This window comes from Crocodylus porosus, unplaced genomic scaffold (assembly GCF_001723895.1).
Source record: "Crocodylus porosus isolate Cpor-Errol unplaced genomic scaffold, CroPor_comp1, whole genome shotgun sequence".
NCBI classification, from domain to species: domain Eukaryota; kingdom Metazoa; phylum Chordata; order Crocodylia; family Crocodylidae; genus Crocodylus; species Crocodylus porosus.
Window position 1 is genome coordinate 88905530 of NW_017728886.1, and position 18001 is coordinate 88923530.

Consider the following 18001-nt stretch of genomic DNA (forward strand, 5'->3'; position numbering starts at 1 on the left):
CTTCACAGTCAGGGCGGCTAGGATCTGGAACCAACTTCCAAGCGAAGTGGTGCTGGCTCCTACCCTGGGGGTCTTTAAGACAAGGTTTGACAATCACCTCGCTGGGGTCGTTTGACCCCAGTACTCTTTCCTGCCATGGCAGGGGGTCGGAGTTGATGATCTGCTCAGGTCCCTTCCGACCCTACTAACCATGAAACTATGAATTGGCTGAATCTGAATCCAACTTGAATACTTCCCTATTTGCACAGGCCTATTAATTAACTCCACAGAAGTGCTCATGTAGATGGTGACCGGGCTGGCTGGGATATGAGGGTACTAAAGTTCAGGGGCTGCCTGCTGCCCACCCCTGCACTTTAGCACCCTTTTCTCCCAGCCAGCCTCTCCACTTCCCAACGTGGAGAGAAGGGCTGTCCCCACCGGGTGCCCTGCCAGCCCAGGGATGCTGTGTCTTGGCTCTAAATGCTGCAGTCTCAGGTGCTTGTGAAGATGCTGTTCCTGAAAACAGCTGACTCCAGTGCAAACTGCAGCAGAGTTTATTGCATCTCACTAATTGCATGTGTAGATACACCCAGGGTCATTGTTTTCATAGGATATAATACTGGTAGGATTCTAATACTGCCCCTTCCTTTGTGCCCCTTTATGTTATGGATCAGGCCAGGACTAGCACTTTCTTATTTTAAAAATTATAACCAACCACATTTACATTTTTATGTAAAGCTGATTAAATAAGTTGAATTCAAATGGCAACAGAACAGAATGCTTAAAAATAAATACACACTTATAACTTTAAAAAAAATTCAGCTAGCATCTTTGCTTGCTGCAGCACATCTGCTGTGCCTTAGAAATATCTGTGCTGTAATTTTCTGAATTAACTATTATTTGACCAAATTAAAACAAGAGTATTTTTTATTTCCTCTACAAAGAATCCCCCCACCCCCAGCACTGGAATATTCTGAGAACCAGTTGGAATTTTGCATATGATGCAGAACCTGCCCCTTTTCCCCATCCACTCCCTAAAAATACACAAGACAGGCATATTTAGACACAAAGTATTTTTCTTGTTACAAAGAATGATCCTCCATGTATAACAGAAGGAAAGGCAGACACATGCACATGCATAAGGCACAGCTTGTACCCAATTCCTGATGGGGAAAGTAAAGGGGAGGAAAGCTAAAGTGTGTAAGTAGAGCCCCCTATGTGTAGGTCAAGCACAGTGAGAATACTTGCACAGACAGCCTAATCTTTGACCATTAAATCAATGGTTGTTGATTGATTAGATTCTGGGAGTACATCTTCTCAGGGCTGCTGAGTCAAGACAAGCTGGAGGTGAAGCAAGGGTGTGAAGTACACCTCATCCTGCCCACATACAAGGTCAGTTGAACAGACTGAGTTTGGAGTGGCACAGTAGCTGAGCTTTCCATTACTGTGCTCCCTGGGGCTGGCACAGCTCTGTACCTCTCTTATGCAGAGCTATTAGTTAATGCTATGATTTAGCCTAAATTGAATGTAAAGACTAAAGGGGGATCTTCTTTCCTCTGCTCAAATTCGTCTCTTTCTCTGGATATTGTTAAGTGATCCCTACTGAGGATATTGTATCAATGCACCATAAAAATATTTCTGGAGAGAAGTGGGAGGGAGGAGCTGTCTCAGCATCTACCAGACTGCACCAAAATGGAGATGATTTTCAAGTATTTTCTTAAGTAGTACTCTGTTTCAAATCTTTTTTTTACACTGCTGGCAAATTAATCAATTTAGGCTCTCAGAAAAGAAATGATATAGTACTGCTTCATAGGCTCTCCTCCCCTCTTACCTGCACTTGAAACATTCTGAAACATCATTCTTCTGCTCTTGTGCCCTTGAGCGTACTGCCAACTAAACCTGCAACATATGTTCCTACAGTATGCACCCTGACAATGCTCTTCTCTTGATCTTTCTGCAGTTTACATTCAGCTCAATCACAGATATGACACTGTATAAAAAATAAGGGTCTATGTATTATATAATCTTTACTGACATATATGCTTTTCTCTTTAAATATTCTAGAACCTAGTCATACCTCAGTCTGAATAAGAAAAAAGACACACTAATCTACCATATTTGACCTACATCAAAAACATACCAAAATTACAAAAAAGATTTGTCAATGCCTAGTAATCTTTTCTACATTCATGCAAATTTCATGGACCAAATTCAACCTTGACTTAAGGCAATGGGAGTTGCACCATTTGGCTTCCTGACTATATTTCCCATCTTATAATTATTGAGATTTTCTATGTGTATGCATCTGTAAAATGTTCTCATGGCAGATTTAAAAAAATGTTGCTTCCCATCTGTGTGTGCACATGTGTGTGCACATGTGCATGTGATCACACTTTAGCTTGAGTTCATCATATCCAGGAATCATTTATTCATATGCACATTGAATAACTTGTCATGTGCATGATACTTCTTATGTGTTATTCAGTAATAACATTAAGAGAATTGGTATCATTCCTACACTTACACTGCATACTGTTTCCTCTGTTTCCCTTAACTACCATCAAAAACAGTTGTCAGGACTGTAGTCCGTCCATGTCAGGACATACAAATTAAATACAACATGCCATTTAAGTTCTGATGAACGGTAATATATTTTTTACCCATAATGAATGGTTTAGCAGTTCACATTTAAAATAAATTGTTTGATTTCCTCTTAGTAATTCAATTACTTATTTTAATAACTAGCAAAAATGGAAAAATTGAATTGCACTGTAATAGCTAAGCTAAATAATACTGAGGACTGAATCATTCTCCTAAGACCCTCATATTGAAAAGATCTACTCACACTTTTTTTGAGAAAAGTGACTATCTCTGGAAGCTTCACAGAGCCACTTATCAAGATCAGGGACCCATATGGCTTAGTACAGTCAAAAACCCCAAGGCTAAATCAATTCAATCTTTGCAGGTTAGTCTAAAATGTGTAGACTGAAACCATAAACAAATGAACAGACATTCACTTTAAATTTCAGAAATGGAGCTACATGCCTGCAGTGGCCCAGGCCAGAAGCCATGAGAGATGCTAGAGCATGCCTCCCTTCTCAGCTACAGCAGACAGCTTAGGCACGGTTAGCCTGCCCCCCCTTTGAGGGGGGCACTTGCGGGGGAGGTCTCAGGCATCCAGGGATGCTGTGGGACTGTGAGTTAATTTGAATCTGGAGGAGATCTGGGATGGAAGATTAATAAACCAATTTAACCTAAATCAGTTAAATCTGATACTACATCCATCCAGGTGCATCTTAAACTGGTTTCAGCCATTTTGAAAGCAGTTCGTACACACTGAACTTCTGTTGTGTTACAGATTTTAACTGGTTTCCAATCACTTGTACCAGTTTATGTGTAATTTATGTCCCTGATCTATATAAAAAGAAAACCTGAAGGCAGCTGGCAAATAACAGAAGGAATCTGTTTCTTCTAACTCTAGGAGTAATGGCATTACAACAGGACTTTCCAAGCTGAGATGTTCTCACTCCAGAGGCCATTGTGGGTGCCTGCATAGCACCAATCCAGTGAAACCAAGTAGCCATGCAGTCCAAGATCAACAAGGAGTCATGGGGATGGTCCAGAGAAACAGGGCTGCTAAGCAGACAACTTTGGGCTCTGCTTGATTCATTGAGATTTGGGTTTGGACTGACTGTGTTCCGAAGGGGAAGTGCCCTGCCTTTTTTGAGTACAACAATCTGGCATGGCTCCTCCTATTTAACTAAAAGAGTATCGAGTGGGTCTCTCTCATGCAAGTTTCTCAAAAGTAAGCAAATTATTTAATATAATGTTTTCCCAAGTTATGCAATTATTTCTTTATTATTGACTCTTATAAAACATTTTTTTCTCTCTTCTAAGAAACTAAATTACTAATTTTAAGTAATTTATGCTGTTTGGATATATATATATGTGATACAAATACCTACATTTGCCTTTAGAGTGGTAACTTTATAAGTGAGCTTTCCTACAATCTCCTCCAAACCTTAAGAATGCCTTTGACAAGTATAAATAAATTTAAGTCAGCACAACTTGACAAAATTCATCCTAGAGTGCTGAAGTCATGGGTGATAGGTAAAGCTCCAGAAGACCAGAAAGAGCTAACATAGCACCCAATTTTAAAAAGGAGAAAAGGGAGGACTTAGGGAATTAAAGACTATTTGCTTGAGTTCAATACCTGGGAAGTTACTAAAGAAAATTATAAACAGTTTATTTGTAAATATTTGGTGGATTAAGGGCTGGTTTTAACGAATCAATTTTGGCTGCTAGTGAACAAATTCATGTCAACTCAATTTGATATCTTTCTTTTTCACTAGTTTGGTGGAAGATCAGAATTAAGTGGATAAATATACACCTGAACTTTAACAAGGCCTCTGGCCCAGTTCCACATCACATCCATTTAAATATGCTGGAGAAATCTGTATTTGGTAGAATGACCACTTGATGGACATATAATTAGTTGAACAACCATAAGCAAAGTTTAGGAACAAGTGGATCTTGTATGTAGCAGCAGGAGGTCTCACATACCTCAGGCAGGGGCAGATCCAGGAAGGTGCAGTGGTGTAGTCACACCCTCCCCACCCCTTTGATTCCATCTCTATCCAAAGTTTAAAACCAAGTGTTTGGCAGTCAAAGCAGCATTTCATTTCAGGCAGTGCTGAGTGAGTCACTTAACTTCACGGCTCATTATAATCCACCTGATTCCTTCTAAACCAGGGGTGAATGATTATTTCAGCTGGAGGACTGCTGAAAGAGCTTTGGTGAGCTGTTGAGGACCACAAAGGTAGCCCTGCCCCTTGACAGGCGCTCTGCCACCTGGTCGTCATCGTGGGACCAGAATACATGCCCCAACCCCTGACCTTTGCCAACAGAAGTCCCTCCCCTTGCCTCTAGAAGTACTCCTTTTGGGAAGGGGGTTTGCCATCTTGGAAAGAGAAAAAAAACAAGTTATGTAATAAAGATCAAACATCTACAATAACATATTTTAATTTTATTTCGAAAAATATTTTTGTCCTGATTTGTGTGTGGTTGCATCATGTATATAGAGGTGACTGCATAAAAGCTCAAAATGAAGTCTTACTCTTGTATATTGTGACGGGTGTGGGTGGGTATGGGGTTTGTGGGGGGTTTGCATGTATCTTTGTGAGTGTGTATATGGGGTGTGAGGGAGGATATGGGTTTGGATGTAAGCATGGGGTTTGTGGGAGCACGTGGCTGAGTGGGTATGGGATTTGTTGGAAGCTGTTTGTGGGGTATGTCGGTGTCTGGGTGGGTATGGGGTTTGTGGGAGACTGTGGGTGTGTGGATGGGTTATGTGGTATGTGGAGGGGAGGCTGCATGTGGGGAGTGTGGGGTGTGCATGGGGGGGTGTGGGTGCATGTGTATGGTCGGGGATGTGGCCCCACCCCACCTACAAACAAACCACACCCACTGCACACAGCTCCTGCTACCAGCAGCAACAGCAGACAGAGGCTGCTGGCAGCACATGGTCCTGACAAGCCCCAGTACTGCATATGGCCAGGCTACTGGCTCCACTGTGTGGGGCCCACATGCCTGAGCCCTATGCTGCCTGGGGGGGTCCCGTGCAATGAAGCCAGCAGTACAGATCATGGGGCTTGACTGGGGCAGCAGGGAGAGCTGGCCTGGCTTTATAGTACAGAGCTCCGTGCCATTCCCTATGATCTACACATAGCAGTGAGCAAGGCTAGGCCCCCGGCTCCATTGTTCAGGGCTCCCCCTACATGCATAACTTGGGTGAAGAACCTGGGAACTGCATGCGAGCCCTGTGCAATGGAGCCAGGTGGACCCTGAGCTCCCACCAGCCCAGGCTGCATGCTCCTGCCACCCTGCCATGGGTCCCCATCCCAGGGCACCAGAATAGGCCCCATGCTCCCAGCCAACTGCTGCTTCACTCCTGCCCACTTCCACTTCCCATCTACCTGCCTGCCCACCACCACTGCTGCTTCCATCTCCACCATTTCCCCTACCCTTGCCCACCACCACTGCCACCCCTTCCCCTGCCACTTGCCTACCTTTCCGCCCGCCCACCTGCCTTCCTCCCCATCCTTCCCCCTTTCCCTCCACCCACCTGTCACTGCCACCACTCTTCTTGCCTCTACCACTTCCCGCAGCCCCACCTGTGGGGCCAGGGTCAGGGCCATCCCGCAGGCAGGGATAGGAGTGCAGCATGCATTATCCTACAGGAATAAACAGGACTCGGCCCCATGCAAGCACAGGAGGAGCAGCCTGGGGCCAGGCCTGATAAGAGTGAATTGATAGGTACCTGTGGATGAAATCACCTGGCAGGCCAGATCCACCCAGCAGGCCATATTTTGCTCACCTCTGGTCTAAACTTTACAGTCTATAGGTGTTAATGATCCTCCCTTCTTTTTAATGGTTCCACTAATTAAGTATTCTTTGTTCTGCAATTACACTTTCAGCTGCTCCTGGTAATGTAGCTCCTATATCATTCCTGCAGACTTTTAACTCTAGTTAGACATATTAACTCAGGTGTAGAAATAATGTTCAGTGAAGCACTGAATGCATTGACAAGATGCTCAAGATGACTAGATTTTGCTTTATGAATCTGAAAGAGAGGTAGATTTAATTTGAATGACTACAGGTCTACATATTTTGATTTCTTTTTGCCTAGTTTGTTATGATTTATACATAATATATGATTATAGCAATGACCATTCCAAAAAAGTTACATTTGTTTTTGCTTTGATCTTGAACTCAGTAGTACAGCTCTAGGCCTCTGGAATATCAGTAAAGTTTCTACTTTAGTTTTAACTGAAGAGAAATATAGTGTCGTGTTATATGTGATGAAGCACTGCGCCGTCTGCACCACCTTTTTCTAAATCCTAGAGCCGCCCATGTCCAAAGAGGTCCATTCTAGGTCTACTTTCTTTTTAATATTTTTATCAAAGACTTAAATGCAGGCTGACATTTGCAGATGACCCAAAATGAGGAAGGCTGACAAGATTTGGAATTCAAAAAGATCTTGATGATAGTACCAACTCAGCTCAGTGCTGGTCAGTCCTCATTTGGCCTCGTATCCCTTTTTTTACCGGCACCCACACATGAGTGTAAGCAAACTTCTTCATGCACACATAACCAAAAATATAACGTGGGAGACTGAGTTCTTTAATGATTAATGGCATAAGAAAAAATTCAGTAGTCACTCTCTAGCTTCTGAAGAAAAGACCCAGTCATCAGATTGCAGAACTAGAGGACAGTGTTATGGTAATTTTATTGATTCCTTTACCCACCTTTCTACACACACACTATTAGTATTAATATTGTTTAAACAGATATCTAGAAATATTCTCTACATCTATTTAACATCATCACTTCAATTCACCAGTAGTCACTGCAGAAGTACATCTAGACAGTCAAGAAGGAAAAGACTTAAGAAGGCTCACTCATCTCTTAGATATATGTATTATATTAAATACAAACTTACCTTCCTTGTATATTAAAATGAATATATTAAAAAGTGGCAAAAATGGTACATTTGACTATGCTCTGCTAGGGCTTGTCCACCTCAAACTTCTAGAATTCCTGTTATCCTAATTAAATCCATTACTAGAGTTCATGCCATGTCATCTGCCTGCCAAACAAGGGAGAAAATGATTTTAATTAGAGCTAACTGTCTGTTCAAGTTTGGCCACTTCCTGAGAATCTTGATACTTCACTGCTTGTTTTGTATCTTTGAAAATGGACAGAATTGTATAAAGTCTAATGAGGATATGAATCATCTCATCAAAAGGTATCCACAATTATGCAAAAGAATCTTAGTGCCTTTTTCTGCATTTTGGGTTCTGAATATCAAAATTCTACTCCTCATCAACACTAGTGATGGTGCTTCTTACATTGTGACAATCCAATCACCTGACTACATGACTAATTATTTATTATTTTTAATTCTGTTGCACCTAAGAGTTCTAGTTATGAACCAAGTCCTGCTGTGCTAGACAATATACAAATACAGTCAGCAGGGAGATGTGGGGTAGAGGGGAGAACATAATTCCTGCTAGAAAGTGACTAAGCGTATTAATTATTCCTTGGACTCTGCAACACATTAACAGTAAGGAAGTTTTCTCTGTGTAAGACCATATCTTAGAAGACAGAATATAGTTTATTAGTACTGCTGTTCTTATTTTTTAAATCCTAACAACGGGCTCAGCACTATACAAAACACAAAATGCAAACAGACCCTACCTATAAGAGCCAACAATTTATTAACAGTTATCTTCATACTTGATATATAACTATCCTAGATACTTATATGGGGTAAAGTTCAACCCTGAGGGTGGCAACCCTACATGTTACTTCAAATCTCACTTTAGTCACTTTTAATAGATTTTAGAAAGAATGTATCTAGGGCACAAGAACTTGGGCAGGTCCGCTGCAAAAAAGTGAGTTTCACACAATGCACTTACTAGTACTTACTTGTTAAAATAGGGGTTTAAAAAAATAGGCAATTTCTACAGCCTTCTTACAAGACAATGTAAATTCTCTCCTCATATGCATCAGCTCTGCTTCCTGTGGTATGGAGGTAAGGGACAGGGGAGGAATAAGCAAAGAATATTCATGGATCTAAATTCACCTCATGCTCAGCTAATTTAAGCAGATCTTTTTTTCCCCATGCCCATGCTAACCAAGATCCACTGAAGACCTACATGACCATATAAGGGAAGACAGAATGACTACCCTTGATTTTTTTGCATGACCATAGAGAATCAGGACACAATCCAGTTTAAAGGGAAGCAATAGGGTGTGATTGTTTTTGTTAAATAATACATATAATATTTGCATAATTTCAACATATTTACCAAAATATTTCACTTTACAGATATGAGAACACTGTCCTCTGCATGGCATCTTCACCTGGTACTCTTCTGCTCCGGTTTTCTTGGAGTGCAAAGTATATTTTGTTTTGCATGTAATGGTATGTGCTGTGCTTTGAATCAGGCCCCCCATCCCTTTTTCTTCAGTGATATTTCCTAAATACATTTCCCAACAATGACACCTCTTGACTCTTGTTATGATCACGTTCTTTTTGTGACATGGTTGCTCATATTTTATTCAGCACATGATGAGTTCAAAAGATTTTCACATGTAGATGACAAGCTACCTTACAAGATATTCAAAGTGACCAGCTTTGTTATTGCTGCATGGGGCTGTGGGGGAATTCCCCCCACACCTTTCACTCTCCCAGTGCTACATGTGTCAAGATTTTTTTTAATCCTTTCTCAGAGGCACTGGGTGTTGGCTACAGTCAAGGCTAGGGATTTTGACTAAGGTGTGCAAATGCTCCTGTTGGGACCTAAACACAGAGGTTCCTGGCTAGAGGGTTTTGTACCTCTGGTCAAGGTGAAGTCAATCACATTTGAGGTCAGGAAGAAATTTTATCTCATGGTCCGATTGATATGGACAGTGAGGGTTTTGGAGTCCCCCATAGCAGGAGGTGGGGCCCTCTTCCTGGAATCTCTTCCGCATATCTTTACAATTGTTACAGCAGCAGGACATTGGCCGTTGTTATCCCCCTACTTTACCAGTGGCAGATTAGGATGTTATGCCTTGTGGTTGTCTCAGGTTGACTGTGTAATTTAACTACTAGGTTAGACAATGGATTGATGTAGAATGATTTGGATAGGGGCATTTGATCCTGAATCTGGCACAGGGTTCAACTAAATGATCAAGGGCTTTTACATAAAGTTAAAAGTAAACTTGATGTACAGAACCAAGTTTAACATACAAAATATTAAAAAGGAAAAAGGAGGATTGTCTTCACCATCCAAGAACTCAGAGCAGCATGAAAAAAGTCACCCTTATTGAAGAAAAGACCATCTGGCCAACTAGCAACTACAGCATATTAACTCTCACTGAGCACACAGTTGGTGGTACTAGGTGTCTTAATAGTGAGGATGCAAAGCTGGTCCCAAGCAGATATCAAAATAATAAGTAAAGCTGTAATCCGTTATAAACATAAAATAACATGTCCTAATCCATTATGCAAGGGATGCCCTGGCTGCTGTCTGACTTTCTTTGTACAGTTCCCTGCAAGACTATGCAAGTTGTAAATGGTTAATAACAACTTCAGCCACAGTTTTGATTATGGTTTTATGATTCCCATTAACAAGAATTCTTGAGCCTACTGAAAGCCTTTGAAATTTTATTATGACCTGCAATAACTGCAGCCAGAAGACTGTCAGATGGTTTATGTTACAGCTACCAGAAGAAGAAGCCAGGTGAAGAATTACAAAGCTATTACCATCTCTTTAGCAGCCTTTCCCTTGTCTCTTTACTGCTCCCTCCCCTATTACCTGGGCTCAAACACCTTCTAAAATTTGTCTAAAAAGGCAAACAGCAAAATAAAAAAACTTTTGTTGAAAAAGTACTGTGTTCAATAGTTTGGATGTAGCTGTATATCCCCTAGGATTTAAATAGCAATTTGCTTCCTTCTGGATGTCTGGCCAATGTACACTGAGCTTCCACAAAGAGTACAGAAAATAGCTTCAATCCTTGGTTTAATATGAAAAAAGAAAGTTTTTTTTCTGCTTCTGCAGAAGGAAATACAGTTAACCTGATTATTGGAAAGGTGTGAGGCAAAGGCTAAAAACCTGGGAAGAATGGCTCCCACTGCCAACGCAACAGTACCTGGAGGCACTGCGGCTGCAGAGAATAACTGGAGTGGTAACAGATGTCAGTGTGTTCACTGGTGGCCCCTCTCTGAAAATGAATAATGGAAGCTACCCAGGCAAATCTCATTTGTGACTGATCTATCTGCACAGATGGGAGTTCGCCTAGGTGAAACAAATCAATTGTCTACACAAACAATAATGAATAAAAACTTGTGCATGCTGCATTGTACATGAAGAAGGGTCACATTCTGAAAATCTGGGATTAGACCACAGTGCCGATGCCGGCTTTCAAATCAGAAATGATATATGGGGAGAACAACAGTGATCCTTGTTCATGAGGAAAGCCAAAAGACTGCATTCCAATTTGTCATAGTGTAATTAATAATAGCCTATTTGTCTGAACAGGTTTTTAAAAAACAAATGCTAACAAATAAGGCTTTGAACTCTTACCTTTGATAGCAGCTAAATATCCTCGTAGTTCTCTCTGGAGTCTGGAACCCTCCGCCTGGGGTAGTAAAAATTGAATTTGTGAATCCAGTATGAAGGACAGCAAGTGCAGAATGCCACTGTTTTATATAGTCTAAAACAGACACACATGGCATTAGCTTAACTTAATGCCATGCTAACTTAATGTCTCTAAATTAATAATAAAAAACAATCTCTGAAAATATCTATCAGATAATGCCACAGAACAGCTCACTGTACAAGAATGCATACACTGATACCTGCGGGGTATACACATAGGTACAAACATCTGTATGTACTTTAGGGTGGCCTGTATGAGTGTCCTATGTCCTACTTAATTTCCCCTAAAGATATGTATAAACTACTTCTGCAGTGATTCCAAGACCACTGCCAAGAAATAAGCCTTGCCATTTGCTCCCACTCTGCATGCATAAAAAATGTTCTGTGGTCACCAACACAGCTGTCAGGTGCACCCAGCACTACCTCAAGAGCACTCCTGAGACTTAAGTTCCTGACAGCCTTTCTAGACATTCACCAAAGAAGTGTCTACATAATCATATGTTTCAGCAAGCCATGAGGGGGAGGCACTTGCTCTTGAGAATAGTCTTGGCACCACCTTGGAAACAGTGGGTGCGTCTATACGAAATGCTCTACTGTGAAGTAACATTGTTTGCTGCACACTAAGCATGTGCATCTACACGTGCACACACTTGCACAGTAAACCTCACTAATCGTGAGCAAATTTACTCATGAATAGTTACTGCACAGTACAGCTCGTGTAGACGAATGACTGGGAGCAAATCTGCTCTGGGTCAGGTAGCCACCAGGGAGTGGGAGATTGCTTCCAGCCCCCAGGAGCTGCCTGCTGCCAGGGTGGGCTCTGTCACTGGAGCCCGGGCAGGGATTATTTCCCCCTGCCCCAGCAGTAGGGAGCTCCAAGCCCCCCACTCTGAGATTGCGATCAGGGAGCACAGTTCTGGGAGATCCTTATCTTCCAGAGCCAGCTCCACAGCTGCAGGGTTTGGGGTAGGAAATCCAGGTCCTGAGCTCGTTCCCCATCCCAGCTCTGTGCTCTCCAGCATGTTCCCCACCCAGCTTCACACTTGCACAGCTGTGTGGGGAACAGGCTCTCCAGTCCCTACCCCACAATAGATCAAGGAGCAGGGGCCGAGAACTGGTCAGGGATGGGTCCCAGCCCTACATCCTGTTCAGGTGATTGAGACACAGGGCTTGGAAAGAGCTGTGGCTGTCCCATCCACCAGTGGGAATCCCCACCCAGCCAGAGGCTTGCTGCTAGCTGCCCCACTGGCAGATCAGGGCAGGGGACTGGGACTTGCTCCTCCCCTGCAGCTCTTTCCAAGTCCCCTGCCCTGATCAGGGAGCTGAGGTTGGGAGCTCCTTGCTGCCAGGGCAGGGAGACATTGCCCCCACCCCGGCAGCAGGCAGTCTCCTGGGGGCAGGAAGCAATGTGCCAGCTCTGGCTAGGACACATTTGTTTCTTGTCCCAGTGCTAGCACCCAAAGGGAGACCTGAACTCCCCTTGATGGCAGCACAAGCCCATTGCAAGGCCACAGTAAGTGGGAGCAGTTTGCTACCAGGAGCAGCAAATCTTCTCCCATGCCTCTGCACATGTAGACGCCTGCTCAGGAGTGTTTACTTGTGAGTAGTTTGCTCACAAGTAAACTGACCTCAGAACAAATGCATGTGTAGAGGCACCCAGTATGGACATACCCTCAGGCTATAATTTATAGTATTAAGTAAGATGCAACCATTTTGCTGGTTGGGTCACCACATAGGTATGAATTCCAATCAGAGAAAAAGAAGCATGTTTCATAGCCAGGGTCTGGTCGAACAGTCAATATATAAAGAACCCTATCTTTTCTCTACTGGTCATGAACAGCAACAATTTAATTAAAACCAAGGATTCCCAAGTGATACTAAATTCTATAGAGTTAGAACAAATTAACCCCATTGAGGCTCTGTCCCCATTTTTAAATCTTACAATAGTTTTGCAAAGGGATTTCTAAAATAATTTAACACTTTTCAAACAATAGCCACACCAAAAAACAAAACTGGAGATAATTTTTACCTTCTAAATAATGGCCAATGATGTTCCCAAATCAATATTACACTATCAGCAATCTTAAGAGAACTGTACAATAACTATTAAACAATCAGACAAAATTTGCTAAAAACACTAATATTGCTCTAGAGTATAAAGTAATCATTAGAAAAATATTCTGGTGATAACATCCCAAATTCTGTTGTGAAACCTTAAATATTTCCTTCATAAGAACATCAAAGGGATTTTTAAATGGTTTATCAATAGCCTCTAAGGTATAAAGATCATACACAAGAAAAGTGCAAACTAGCTTGGATTGCAACACAGGCCAATCACAGTTGTCCAAATGATGATAATAACAACAATAACTTAATTCCCCTAAGCATATTTTAGATCCAAAGAGATTTTCTTTGGGATGTTTCCACTATTTGATACAATAAGGAAAATGTTATGTTGCCTGTTAATGTCTCTCAAACTTCATTCTTTTGAAGCTATTGTATACTTTGAAGAGTACAAGTTTGCTATCATATACTGTCATATAGATCTGAGGTCTACTACACAGAAGCATCAGTTTGTTTGCTGCTCATGGCATCTTATAGAAAGACACAGAAACAGCATATAAAAGTAAATGGAATAGCATCTTAAATGAAAGCTCCTTAAACAGTATCCCATCCAGCCTGGTTTGATAAATACCTGTCCAAAAAGCAGTATTTTACAACATTTCTAAATGTCCAGGCTCGGGCTCAGGCAGGCCTCAAGCAGGAAGGAGTTTCAAAGCTGAGAAGCAATTACCAAGAACAGCTTCCAATCTGTTTTCATCTCGTGAACTTGGGGCACTGATGGTATTAGTCGTAGGTTGCTCTTGGCTGATCTATGATGGACTGTGATGGAGCATAAGCGGGAAGATAATTCCTTAAGTACATAAGGCCCAAAGTGTTTAGGGTCATACAGGTCAAAACTGGCACTGTGTATTGTGCCAGGAAAGCTATTAGGAGCCAGTGCAGACTGTAGAGCGCTGGAGTTATGTGTTCCTGGTGGACCACCCCTGTCAGAAATTTGGCTGCTTCACACCAACTGCAGTTTCCAGATGATCACTGAGGGCAGCCACACAAAGTACATTGTAGTAGTCAACCTTGTGGTTTGGAAAGCATGGACAATGGTGACCTGTACTGAGTCTAAAAGAAAGGGATGCACCAGATGGAGTAGGCAAGAAGCACTTTCAACCAAATGTTGAAACCCTGAGTGACAAGGGGAGTCTGGACACCACCATGATCGGTGGTCCTATCATCAGATCACTCAGGTCAAGTGATCTGCCCACCATCCCCTCTGCTTTGTCTGGTTTCAGCTTCAGTTAGTTCACTTGCATTCACTCCTCAACTGCCAACAGTTATGGGAAAGGTCAGAGACAGCAAAGCCCAGGTTGAATGAAAAGGAGAGGTAGAGCTGGGTGTCACCAGTATACTGATAGCCCTTCATTCCAAAGCTCTGCATGGTCTTGCCCAGTAGCCTCATATACACATTGAACAGAAGAGGTGACAAAATGGAGCCCTGGGGGACCTCACAGGAAATGTCCCAAGGGGAAAACGAGCACTCACCAATTGCCACTCTCTGTGACCTCCCTGCTAGGAAAGAACAGAACCAAATAATCACCATGTCCTGTAAACGCTATATAAGCGCCTCATGGGCAACTCTGTTGAAAGCTGCTGAAAGATCTAGCAAGATCAACAGGGCATAGTTTTCCCTGTTGATCCCCAAGTGTAGATCATTGACAAAAGCTATGAGTCTCTGTGCTAGACCCAGGACAAAAGACAGACTGACACGGGCCCAGGAATCCAGTTGCATCCATATGTCCCTGGAACCGTTGAGCAACTACCTATTCAATGAACTTCCCCAAGAAGGGGAGGTTGGGAACAGGAGGACAACAGCTGACATGGAGTCAATATCAAGTGACGGTTTCTTGAGTAGAGGCCAGACAATCACAAATTTAAGAATGTCTGACATCCTGTCCTCTTGAAGGGAGACACTGACAACCCCCACTAGCAATGGCTCCAGTCTCCCCAGACTGGCTTTCACAAACCAGGACAGGCACAGGTACAGTTCAAGCTGGTTGCCCACATCCCCCTGAGGACGTCCTCTGTGCCAGTGGGTAATAGCACTTGAAATGAATCCTTATAAACTGGACAAGACCAAGCACCTGCAATCCCAATTTTTGACTTTGCAGCAAAATGATGGTCCCCCAAACTATGCCAAATGCAGGTAGTTTTGTTACGTGTGTCTATGATCAGGGTTAGTGTGCTATTTTACAAATTGACCAGGCCATCAACAGAGCAGCTGTCAAGGTGAGTGAGAATATGCCCCAGGGAGTTCGAGAACTGCACTGGCTCCACGCATCTCTGGGGGAGATCAGCCTAGCTTGTCTACCATCTGAACAGGGATCTACACCTTTACAAGGCAGTGGTCTGACCATGACAAAGATGCCTTAATGAAACCCCTGATAACTGAAGCCCCCGCCTTCATGCAAAACATTGTCTTGCAATAAGCTGCCATAAATAAGACTGCATGTGAGATTTTGTTGCATAGGTACTAGAAAACTGAACCCCAAAAGAGATGACTGTCTGAAAACTCTCGAAAACGGATCCTGAATTGGTACAAGCTGTTATAGCTCCACTGCACTCCAAGAATCTGCAACATTTTGTGTCAGTTAAGGATCTGCCCTTAAGTGCCGAATGCGCTCAGAGTGTTTAGGTAGGAGTCTCTTATTTTGTCCATTTGGATAAACACATAATTGATATTTGTTTAATGCACATTATCTTCACTGAAGAAAGTAGCACACTTCAAAGCATATATTTATTTTTATGTTTTTATAGTGAAAATAGCACTGGGAAGTACATTAAAGGCATTTGTCTTCCACAAAACAGGGAATGATGAATGGCTGCATATGTTTCCACACTGTCAATTATTAAAGCGGAGTGAAGTTGGTAGGAAAGCTCTGACTTCAGCATTCAAAGGCAAGTGAGGACTTTAGACTGTGCTCCTTAACTAAATCAAGGAGAGAAATTTTGCCCCAAGCATAAGTTTTGACCCTATTTTGGAAGAATCACTTATATATAGTGAGAAGTTAGTTCAAGTTCAAGACCTTTCCATAGTTAAGGGTTTCTTCTGTGAGGCTATTAGCATTCATTCTATATTATTTGTGATGGCAGAATTTTGGAGCTAGACATGAGCCTATTAGGAACTAACAGTAGATTAAATCCAAAACCTCATAGGTTAGCCTTAAAGATGGCAATGACTTTTAGTCATTAATAAATTTGGAGGATCTGGATTATCAGTCATCAGAGATATCCAGTTTCCATTTTAAGTACAATATCTGTGCACTATTTATATGCAAGTATGTGCAAGTATGCACTATTTATATGCACTATTTATATGCAAGTACGTACTCACTAGCATGTAACAAAAAGATGAACTAATGATGCAAGTTATCTATAACTTTGTTTCCATCTGTGTTATGACCAGGAATCTGGTTTTCTGTTCACTATGGAAAAACGTGGATTTTCTCTTTATAGGGAGAAAAACACAGACTTTCTTTTTTAAAGGACTAAAACAAAGGAAAGGGCAGGTTTCCTCTTGCACGCTGGTAGAATTCCAACCTGCAAGGGGTTGCGGCCAGCAGGTCGAGGGTGATCAGGCAGGGGGCACCATATACATGTGCATGCATGCACACAAGTGTACAAGGGAGCCCGTGGAGAGCAACTCCTGCCACTTTCCACGGGTAAATCTGGGGGGGTGGAGAGATTGAGGCCATCATAGTGAGGGAGGGAGGGAGTTGGGCAGGGCTGGGGGTGCTGCCCAGCAAGGGCACTCCATGTGGCCCAGGACCTGGGCAGGAATGTATAACTGCAGGGCCCGGGCAGGGAGCAGGATGGAGCCGTAGACGGTTTATTTGGGGGAAGGCAGGGGGGCAGGGGGAAGGGATGGCTTCCTGCCATTGTGCACACTCCCAGGGAGGCATGTGCCCACCAAATTCGTGTGCAGGGTGGTGGCTGTGGGCTAAGGGCTCTACGCCCTGCTGCCCTTCCCCTGGAGCCTCCATGGCGCAGCAAGCAGGACCCAGCACAGCAGAGCAGGGATCAGTGCTGCTGCCGGGAGCCCCACACTGCCATGGCGAGACACCCCCTACCCGCCTGGCAGTAGTGGGGGTAGCAGTGTAGAGTTGTGCCCCCCCACTGGTGTCAGGTAGGCAGGAGGCACCTTGTCACACTGGTGCAGGTTTCCTGGTGGCAGTGCCAAGCCTCCCTGCCCCACTCTGCCCTGCCACACTGGGTCCTACTTACTGTGCCACAGAGGCCCTGGGAGGAAAGCAGCAGGGCAGGGAGCCCTAAGCCTGCATCTGCCCCCTGCCCTCAGGTTTCTCTTCAGTAGTGCCACCCATGGGGCAAGGGAGCCAGGCTCCACACACTGCTCCAGCTGCAGCAGTCACCACCTCCCACAGGTGGTAGCCATGGCTCTGGCACTGCTGGTGGTGCAGGGGTCTGCGGACTTGGGTCCCTGGTCCTGTAGCCCTGGCACCTCGAGGCCACCTCCAGCAGGGCTGAGGGGAGGGTAGTGGGCTGTGGGTTGGGGAGTGAGGGGTACTGGCAGGGCTAGAGGGCTGTGGCTTGGGAGTAAGGGGCAAAAGCATGGGCAAGGCACCGGCATATCAGGGCTGCTCAGCACCACAAAGCAGCTGGAGGGCACAGCTGCAACTGGACCCACACCCTGGTGAGCGAAGGGGGCAGGAGGAGCTCTGATTTTCCAGGAAACCCCCCCC

General features: G+C 43.5%; 1 protein-coding gene across 1 annotated transcript in view; it reads right to left on the reverse strand.

Moving 5' to 3' along the window:
* The window catches only part of AMPH (amphiphysin), a 198525-nt gene that overhangs the window by 80766 nt on the left and 99758 nt on the right, over positions 1-18001 (reverse strand). Inside the window, exon 3 of the mRNA XM_019538946.1 lies at positions 11115-11169. Within this exon, the coding sequence (XP_019394491.1) occupies positions 11115-11169 (55 nt within the window). The remainder of the gene's footprint in view (positions 1-11114; positions 11170-18001) is intronic.